The sequence below is a fragment of the Boleophthalmus pectinirostris genome, unplaced genomic scaffold (assembly GCF_026225935.1).
Source record: "Boleophthalmus pectinirostris isolate CB_2022bp ecotype Guang Dong unplaced genomic scaffold, ASM2622593v1 HiC_scaffold_1, whole genome shotgun sequence".
In the NCBI taxonomy this organism is placed as follows: Eukaryota; Metazoa; Chordata; class Actinopteri; order Gobiiformes; family Gobiidae; genus Boleophthalmus; species Boleophthalmus pectinirostris.
Window position 1 is genome coordinate 483742 of NW_026570970.1, and position 10000 is coordinate 493741.

A 10000-nucleotide genomic window follows, 5' to 3' on the forward strand; every position below is an offset into this window, starting at 1 on the left:
ACACAACACACACACACACACACAACACACACACACACACACAACACAACACAACCAGTAACACAACAACACAACAACACACACACACACACACACACACAACACAACAAAACACAAACACACAACACACACACAACACAACCAGTAAACACACAACACACACACAACACAACCAGTAAACACACAACAACAACAACACAACCAGTAAACACACAACACACACACAACACACACACACACACAACACAACGAGTAAACACACAACACACACACAACACACACACAAACACAACCAGTAAACACACAACACACACACAACACAACCAGTAAACACACAACACACAACAACACAACCAGTAAACACACAACACACACACAACACACACACAACACGAGTAAACACACAACACACACACAACACAACCAGTAAACACACAACAACAACAACACAACGAGTAAACACACAACACACACACAACACACACACAACACAACCAGTAAACACACAACACACACACAACACACACACAACACACAGGGCAGGTTGGGGGCAGGTTGGGGGGCAGTTTGGGGGCAGTTTGGGGGCAGGTTGGGGGGCAGGTTGGGGGGCAGGTTGGGGGCAGGTTGGGGGGCAGGTTGGGGGCAGGTTGGGGGGCAGGTTGGGGGGGGCAGGTTGGGGGGCAGGTTGGGGGGCAGGTTGAGGGGGCAGGTTGGGGGGCAGGTTGGGGACAGGTGAAGTACCTGGAGCTGCTGGAGGTCGGGTTGGGGCTGGTGCAGAAGTGTCCCAGCCTGAACCGAAGCCTGGACCAAGGACTTCCTCACCAACGGGAGGTTCTCTGACGCCTCTGGAGACCACAGTCCGGGTTTAGACCGGGTTTAGACCGGGTTCAGTCCGGGTTCAGTCCGGGTTCAGTCCGGGTTCAGTCCGGGTTCAGTCCGGGTTTAGACCGGGTTCAGTCCGGGTTCAGTCCGGGTTCAGTCCGGGTTCAGTCCGGGTTCAGTCCGGGTTCAGTCTGGGTTCAGTCCGGGTCCAGACTCACCTTCCTCCTGGAGTTTGCCCAGAGCTGAGAGGATGAGACTCGGCAGCAGCTGCAGCACCAACTCTGAGGGCTTCAGCAGAGACAGGTGATGCAGCACCTGTCGACAGGTCACAGGTCAGAGGTCACACAGGGAGCTGTTTTAATCCAGGTTTAGTCCGGTTTAGTCCGGTCCAGTCCCGGTCCAGTACCTTTTCGGCCTCGGTGGTGTCGTCGAACAGGCGTTTCTGGCGGCGGGCGGGCGTGGCTTTGGCGGTGTCCCAGGCCTCGAGCCACATGTTGCCGGGGATGGTCATGCGGGCGCTCAGTGCCCCCCTGGTCTCGCCGTCCTCGCCCTCCGAGACCACGAAGTCCCTCGGAGAATACCAGCGCACGAAGTCCTCCAGCACGCAGCCCGGGTTCGCCGCCTGCGCACAAACACATTTAGTCCAGGTTCAGTCCAGGTTCAGTCCAGGTTCAGTCCAGGTTCAGTCCAGGTTCAGGGTTCAGAGTCCCGGTGGTCAGAGTCCCGGTCGAGTACCTTGAAGGCCTCCATGTCGGACAGCAGACAGGCGCTCTGCATCCGCGCGCGCAGGTGAGCGCCCTCTGCTGATGTGCCCAGTTTGGACAGAACCTCAGACTGCTGCTCCAACATGTCCTCTGTGACAGGGGACGGCTCCTGGCAGGACAGGTGAGACAGGTGAGACAGAGAGAGAGGAGAGAGTGGGGAGAGACTACCTGTGTGTGTCGGAGTGTGTGTGGGAGGGGCCTATGTGTGGGTAGGGCGTGTGTGTGGGAGGGGCGTGTGTGTGGGAGGGGCGTGTGTGTGTGGGAGGGCGTGTGTGTGGGAGGGGCGTGTGTGTGTGTGTGTGGGCGGGGCGTGTGTGTGTGGGCGGGCCTGTGTGTGTGTGGGCAGGGCCTGTGTGTGGGCGGGGCCTGTGTGTGTGTGTGTGGGGGGCGGGGCGTGTGTGGGGGGGCGGGGCGTGTGTGGGGGGGCGGGGCCTGTGGGGGGCGGGGCCTGTGTGTGGGCGGGGCCTGCTCACCTGCGTGACGGGGATGTAGAGCGGTTGGTCGGCGTGCAGCAGCTTCATGTCGCCGTGCGCTCTGAGGCGTCCCTCGGGTTTCCGGTCGCCGTGGCCGCTCTCGGACAAATCGCTAACGCACTCGTAAAACTCGTCCTCGCTGTCGCTCCAGGACTCCCAGGACGTGGACGGCGCCGCGGCCCCGTCCGAAGGCGACGCCGCCGCTCCGTCCGAGGAACCGCCCCCTGGACTCTGCTCGCGGTGCGCCTCGTCACGTGACCTTTTCCTCTCAATACAACAGTTCAACATCTGCACAAACACAAGAGTCAAACCTCTGACCCTCCTGACCCTCCTCTGACTCTGTCTGACCCCCTCTGACCCCCCTCTGACCCCCTCTCTGACCCCCTCTGACCTCTGACCTCTGACCCCTCTGACCCCCTCTGACCCCTCTGACCCCCTCTGACCCCTCTGACCCCCTCTGACCCCCTCTGACCTCCTCTGACCCTCCTCTGACCTCTGACCCCCTCTGACCCTCCTCTGACCCCCTCTGACCCTCCTCTGACCCCCTCTGACCCCCTCTGACCCTCCTCTGACCCTCCTCTGACCCCTCTGACCCCCTGACCCCCCTCTGACTCTGACCCCCTCTGACCCCCTCTGACCCCCCTCTGCCCCTCCTCTGACCCCCCTCTGACCCCCCTCTGACCCTCCTCTGACCCCCCTCTGACCCCCCCCCCCCCTCTGACCCCTCTGACCCCTCTGACCCTCCTCTGACCCCCTCTGACCCCCTCTGACCCTCCTCTGACCCTCCTCTGACCCTCTGACCCCCTCTGACCCTCCTCTGACCCCCCTCTGACCCCCTCTGACCCCCTCTGACCCCTCTGACCCTCCTCTGACCCTCCTCTGACCCCCCTCTGACCCTTTGTTCTTTCAGTGAGTTTGTTCACACACCTGGAGTTTCTGGTGCAGGAGGCAGCAGCGCAGGTCAGGAGCTCCACTGGACAAACTGGACACAACCAAACAGAAACAAAAGTGAAAATGTCAGAACATCAGAAGTTTGACGTTTGAAAAGTTCCTGAATGAGACAAACGGACCCTGTGAGCTGTGTGTTCTAAAGTTACACCCCTGGTGGTGAGTGTTACACCCCTGGTGAATGTTACACCCCTGGTGGTGAGTGTGTTACACCCCTGTGTTACACCCCTGGTGGTGAGTGTGTTACACCCCTGGTGGTGAGTGTGTGTTACACCCCTGGTGGTGAGTGTGTTACACCCCTGGTGGTGAGTGTGTTACACCCCTGGTGGTGAGTGTGTTACACCCCTGGTGAATGTTACACCCCTGGTGGTGAGTGTGTTACACCCCTGGTGGTGAGTGTGTTACACCCCTGGTGGTGAGTGTTACACCCCTGGTGGTGAGTGTGTTACACCCCTGGTGGTGAGTGTTACACCCCTGGTGAGTGTTATACCCGTGGATGAGGTAGTTGTTCTCCCAGCGGTAGCGCAGCTCCAGCACAAACTCCTGCCACAGATGAGCCACGGCTCTGACTCCACCCTGAGAGTGATTCAGCGACGCCAGACACAGAGCCACACGATGAGTCAGACTGTCCACAGGAGCCGCCTTCAGGTGCAGGTACTGAGTCTGGACCAGAGACCACGGTTAGACCACAGACCAAAGACCAGAGACCACAGACCACAGACCAGACCAGAGACCAGACCACAGACCAGTTGAGGAGGAGAGAAGAGGAGAGCAGGACTAACAGCAGGTCTACAGCAGGTCTACAGCAGGACTACAGCAGGTCTACAGCAGGACTACAGCAGGACTACAGCAGGACTACAGCAGGTCTACAGCAGGACTTACAGCAGGACAGCAGATACAGGTCTACAGCAGGTCTACAGCAGGTCTACAGCAGGACTACAGCAGGTTTACAGCAGGACTAAACCAGGACTACAGCAGGATAAACCAGACTACAGCAGGACTACAGCAGGTCTACAGCAGGTCTACAGCAGACTACAGCAGGACTACAGCAGGACTACAGCAGGACTACAGCAGGTCTACAGCAGGACTACAGCAGGACTACAGCAGGACTACAGCAGGTCTACAGCAGGTCTACAGCAGGTCTACAGCAGGTCTACAGCAGGTCTACAGCAGGACTACAGCAGGTCTACAGCAGGACAGCAGGACTACAGCAGGTCTACAGCAGGACTACAGCAGGACTACAGCAGGTCTACAGCAGGACTACAGCAGGACTACAGCAGGTCTACAGCAGCAGCAGGACTACAGCAGGACACACAGTCTACAGGTCTACAGCAGGACTACAGCAGGTCTACAGCAGGTCTACAGCAGGACTACAGCAGGTTTACATGAGGCTGAGTTGTAAAGCTCGGGTTCGTACAGAGTCTGGGTCCTGGATCTCGCCGCTGTGAGGGCTGCTCTTCTCCACCGGAGTCTTTTCCACCGCAGCATCCGGAAACAGGAACTGAGGTCAAGGAAACGGATGTCAGGAAAATCAGGACTAAACCAAGACCAAACCCAGTCTAAACCCGGTCTAAACCGGGTCTAAACCAAGTCTAAACCAAGTCTAAACCAGGTCTAAACCAGGTCTAAATCAGGTCTAAACCAAGTCTAAACCAAGTCTAAACCAGGACTAAACCAGGTCTAAACCAGGTCTAAACCAAGTCTAAACCAGGTCTAAACCAGGTCTAAACCAGGTCTAAACCAAGTCTAAACCAAGTCTAAACCAGGACTAAACCAGGTCTAAACCAGGTCTAAACCGGGTCTAAACCAAGTCTAAACCAAGTCTAAACCAAGTCTAAACCAGGTCTAAACCAGGTCTAAACCAAGTCTAAACCAGGACTAAACTTGGTCTAAACCGGGTCTAAACCAAGTCTAAACCGGGTCTAAACCCGGTCTAAACCAGGTCTAAACCAGGTCTAAACCAGGTCTAAACCAGGTCTAAACCAGGTCTAAATCCGGTCTAAACCAAGTCTAAACCAAGTCTAAACCAAGTCTAAACCCGGTCTAAACCAAGTCTAAACCGGTCTAAACCCGGTCTAAACCCGGTCTAAACCCGGTCTAAACCCGGTCTAAACCAGGTCTAAACCAAGTCTAAACCAAGTCTAAACCAAGTCTAAACCAGGTCTAAACCAGGACTAAACCAGGACTAAACCAGGTTCTTGATACAGAATCTTAAAGGTTGTATAGAGGATTTTTTTAAGGGAAGAGAAATACAGCGTCAGTCCTTGTGCGCGTTCAGAATCACTGTTGAAGTTTCCTGTCTAGAAGTAATTCAGCGACCGACGCGTCAGTTTTTAGACCCTTCGTCTGCTTCGGTCGCGCCATCGCTGGACGAGATCTCCAAGAATCACCTCAGTTTGGCTTTGCTCCTTTTGCGGTGAACCGGTCGTAGATTCTCGTCCGCCGTCGCGACAAACTTTGTGCGAAATGCGAGGAAGCGACAGTTCGAAAAAGCCTCTAAGAACCGCTGCGTAAACCACATAATCCCCGCGCTCCGACGAATCAGTTATACTAGGGAGTTTGATTGACAACCTAACAGCCAATAGAAAATGAGGGAGCCTCGTTTTCTATTGGCTGATGTTTATCTGGCCTCAACACGTCCACAGTTGATAGATTTTCATTATTTTTTTTTTTTTGTCATCATAATTACAAAGCTGCTGCGTCTCTGTAATGGTATTTTAATTTTTGACTGACAGTTTGAAACAAAAAAAAATCCTCCATACAACCTTTAATATATAATATATAATATATAATACAAATTTAATTCACCAGTACCTTTACTGTGGAAGGGTGTGTTCAGTGAGTTTTATTGTGGCGGGAGGTGTTGAGTGAGTTTTATTGTGGCGGGAGGTGTTGAGTGAGTTTTATTGTGGCGGGGAGGTGTTTGAGTGAGTTTTATTATGGCGGGGAGGTGTTGAGTGAGTTTTATTGTGGCGGGGCGTGTTGAGTGAGTTTTATTGTGGCGGGGAGGTGTTGAGTGAGTTTTATTGTGGCGGGGAGGTGTTGAGTGAGTTTTATTGTGGCGGGGAGGTGTTGAGTGAGTCTTATTGTGGCGGGGCCGTGTTGAGTGAGTTTTTTTATGAGTGAGTGTGGCGGGGAGGTGTTGAGTGAGTTTTATTGTGGCGGGGAGGTGTTGAGTGAGTTTTATTGTGGCGGGGAGGTGTGAGTGAGTTTTATTGTGGCGGGGAGGTGTTGAGTGAGTTTTATTGTGGCGGGGAAGTGTTGAGTGAGTTTTATTGTGGCGGGCTCACCAGCAGGGCCGTGTTGAGTGAGTTTTATTGTGGCGGGCCTCACCAGCAGGGCCGTGTTGAGTGAGTTTTATTGGCGGGGAGGGTGTTGAGTGAGTTTTATTGTGGCGGGCTCACCAGCAGGGCCGTGTTGAGTGAGTTTTATTGTGGCGGGCTCACCAGCAGGGCCGTGTTGAGTGAGTTTTATTGTGGCGGGGCCGTGTTGAGTGAGTTTTATTGTGGCGGGCTCACCAGCAGGGCCGTGTTGAGGCTCTGGTTGCTCAGTGGAGACTCTTCGTACCTCCTCCTCCTCCTCATGCGTCTCCGGGCGCTGTGGACCATGTGGGACACGGACAGTTTGGAAATGTGGACCGAGGCCGAGGGCTGAGTGAGCTTCTGCAGCGCCGAGCTGATGTCTGCGTGTTCTACAACACCACACACAGACAAACGGCTTTAGACCGGCTTTAGACCGGCTTTAGACCGGCTTTAGACCGGCTTTAGACCGGCTTTAGACCGGGTTGTAGGGAGCAGTGTACTCACCCTTCCCCTCCTCCTCCGACAGGGCGCGGCCCATGATCTCGTCCATCGACTCAGAGCACAGAGTCAGTCTGAAGAACTCCAGCAGGAAGTCCCCTGAGCCACAAAGACCTGGTTCAGACCTGGTCCAGTCCTGGTTCAGTCCTGGTCCAGTCCTGGTCCAGTCCTGGTCCAGTCCTAGTCCAGTCCTGGTCCAGTCCTGGTTCAGTCCTGGTTTAGTCCTGGTTAGTCCTGGTCCAGTCCTGGTCCAGTCCTGGTCCAGTCCTGGTCCAGTCCTGGTCCAGTCCTGGTCCAGTCCTGGTCCAGTCCTGGTTTAGTCCTGGTCCAGTCCTGGTTCAGTCCTGGTCCAGTCCTGGTCCAGTCCTGGTTTAGTCCTGGTTTAGTCCTGGTTTAGTACCTAGCAGACACTGGGGGTTGTCCACGGTCCTGATCCTCACAGTCCAGTGCGGCGCCTGCAGAGGGTCCAGCTCACTGAAGAACACAAGACACTTTAACCCAGATGCCCCGACACAGTCTGGAAATAAACCATGGACCTGCCCCCCTCACACCTGTCACACCTGTCACACCTGTCTCTCTCACCTGTCACACCTGTCTCACCTGTCACACTCACCTGTACACGTCGTTGTCCACGATGATGCCCTCGGTCAGGTGAGGCCAGGTGGCGGCCAGGTGCAGCTCACTGCAGAAAGACAGGTGCAGAAGGACAGGTGCAGTTTAGAAGCACAGACACAAACCCCAACGGTCAAACCCCAACGGTCAAACCCCAACGGTCAAACCCCAATGGTCAAACCCAATGGTCAAACCCCAATGGTCAAACCCCAAACCCAACGGTCAAACCCCAAAACCCCAACAGTCAAACCCCAACGGTCAAACCAAAAAACCCCAACGGTCTAAGGTCTAGATTTTGATTTTAAAGAACAAACTCGATACTTGATACCAATTCTGATCTAGTTTTGATACTCGTTTTAGAGTTAGAGATGAAGGATCCAGCTTTTTAAGTTCCGATATCGATTCTGACTCTGTAGCTTTAAGTATCTGCCGATATCCGAGAAACGGATCCCAGAGACTGAGAACATTTGGCTCAGATCTATGGAGCCGTCATTTATGTCAAAATAAAAACATCTCTCAAATACAGCACCGATACCCGATACCAGGATCGGATCGGTGCGTCTCTAGTTTGAGTATCGATCAGTATCTGATTCTGATACTTTGATAAACACCTGATGGGCTCCGCACACGCTCCAAACGGAACTTTACCAAACTCCACTCCTCCAACCTCTCCCCCGAACAGACCGTCGAAGTCTGAGGAAGAAGAACAACACACAGGTCAGAGCGACAGGCGACAGGTGAGGCTGTGACGGGTGAGGCTGTGACAGGTGAGTCTGTGACAGGTGAGGCTGTGACAGGCGACAGGTGAGGCTGTGACGGGTGAGGCTGTGACAGGTGAGGCTGTGTGACTGTGAGGTGAGGCTGTGACAGGTGACAGGTGAGGCTGTGACGGGTGAGGCTGTGACAGTGAGGCTGTGACGGGTGAGTGCTGTGACAGGTGAGGCTGTGACGTGACGGGTGAGTCTGTGACGGGTGAGTCTGTGACAGGTGAGGCTGTGAACGGGTTGAGTCTGTGACGGGTGAGTCTGTGACAGGTGAGGCTGTGACGGGTGAGTCTGTGACGGGTGAGTCTGTGACAGGTGAGGCTGTGACGGGTGGTGTGACGGTGACGGTGACTGTGACGGTGAGGCTGTGACAGGTGACAGGTGAGGCTGTGACAGGTGAGGCTGTGACAGGTGAGTCTGTGACAGGTGACAGGTGAGGCTGTGACGGGTGAGGCTGTGACGGGTGAGGCTGTGACAGGTGACAGGTGAGGCTGTGACAGGTGAGTCTGTGACAGGTGAGTCTGTGACAGGTGAGTCTGTGACAGGTGACAGGTGAGGCTGTGACGGGTGAGGCTGTGACGGGTGAGGCTGTGACAGGTGACAGGTGAGGCTGTGACAGGTGAGTCTGTGACAGGTGAGTCTGTGACAGGTGAGTCTGTGACAGGTGAGTCTGTGACAGGTGACAGGTGAGGCTGTGACAGGTGAGGCTGTGACAGGTGAGTCTGTGACAGGTGAGTCTGTGACAGGTGACAGGTGAGGCTGTGACGGGTGAGGGGTCATGTTTTTTTACAAAGTGAATTTTTAATATATTTTTTTTTATGAATTTATTTTGGGCAAGTAAAGATTTACATTTCTACACAATGGAACAAATGACATAAGTGAAATCATAACAAATGAAAATAACAATAACAACTAATAACTATTATTATTACTTATTTTGCCCAAAAAGGAGCGGGAAGAAGAAAACTTATTTAATCCCACCTCTGCTCTTCATAATCCAACACAATGATCTTCTTTTGTGTTTTTCAGACATTTTGAATTAAACTTTATGAACTATTTACAAACGGAACACACGATTATTATCCAGTCTGGCGCCTCCTAGTGTCTCTGCTCAGAATCAAAAAACACTCAACGATTCACAAAAACCCCACAAGTGTTGAGTTCAGGCTCCAGCCAATCAGAGAAGAGACAGACGTTCTGTGTGTTCGATTCCTCAGATTCCCGAGGATTTAAACTGGAACAAAGGGAACGTCTGGTGAGTTTGATCTCAGGGAAAGTCCTTCTTGTTCTTCTTCCTGTGGGATCTGGAACTTTACAAACGTCACGAACAAACAGCAGCGATTGGTTCAATAAAAAAAAAGTCCCGCCTCCTGTCGAGTGAACCAATCCTAATGCTCCACGCGCGTAAGAGTGTGTGTGTGTGTGTGTGTGTATATACATGTGTATGTGTGTGTGTGTACATGTGTGTATACGTTTGAAAGTGTGTACGTGTGTGTGTGGGGGTGTGTACGTGTATGTGTGTGTGCGCGTGTGTGTTTTTGTGTAAGTCTGTGTTTTTGTGTGTGTGTGTTTGTAAATGTGTGTAAGTGTGTGTTTGTGTGTGTGTGTGTGTGTGTGCGCGTGTTTTTGCGTGTGCGTGTAAGTGTGTGTGTATACCTGTGTAAGTGTGTGTGTGTGTGTGTGCGTGTGTGTGTTTGTGTGTGTTTTTGTAAGTGTGTGTGTGTGTGTGTAAATGTGTGTTTTTGTGTGTGTGTGTGTGTGCGCGTGTGTGTTTTTGTGTGTGTGTGTAAGTGTGTGTGTGTACGAGTGTGTACGTG

General features: G+C 53.3%; 1 protein-coding gene across 4 annotated transcripts in view; it reads right to left on the reverse strand.

The window, feature by feature from the left end:
- rab3gap1 (RAB3 GTPase activating protein subunit 1) overlaps positions 1-10000 on the reverse strand; it is a 33402-nt gene that overhangs the window by 8201 nt on the left and 15201 nt on the right. For all 4 annotated transcript variants that reach the window (XR_008632201.1, XR_008632200.1, XM_055153876.1 and 1 more), the window contains exons 9-21: positions 8031-8112; positions 7421-7489; positions 7208-7281; positions 6814-6906; positions 6526-6698; positions 4425-4508; positions 3498-3670; positions 2987-3041; positions 2060-2347; positions 1558-1695; positions 1229-1444; positions 1041-1137; positions 742-845 (exon numbers count right to left, since the gene is read on the reverse strand). Coding sequence is in view for 2 of the 4 variants with exons in the window: in XM_055153876.1 (XP_055009851.1) it covers positions 742-845; positions 1041-1137; positions 1229-1444; positions 1558-1695; positions 2060-2347; positions 2987-3041; positions 3498-3670; positions 4425-4508; positions 6526-6698; positions 6814-6906; positions 7208-7281; positions 7421-7489; positions 8031-8112 (1646 nt within the window). In the remaining 2 variants the exon portion in view is untranslated. The remainder of the gene's footprint in view (positions 1-741; positions 846-1040; positions 1138-1228; positions 1445-1557; positions 1696-2059; positions 2348-2986; positions 3042-3497; positions 3671-4424; positions 4509-6525; positions 6699-6813; positions 6907-7207; positions 7282-7420; positions 7490-8030; positions 8113-10000) is intronic.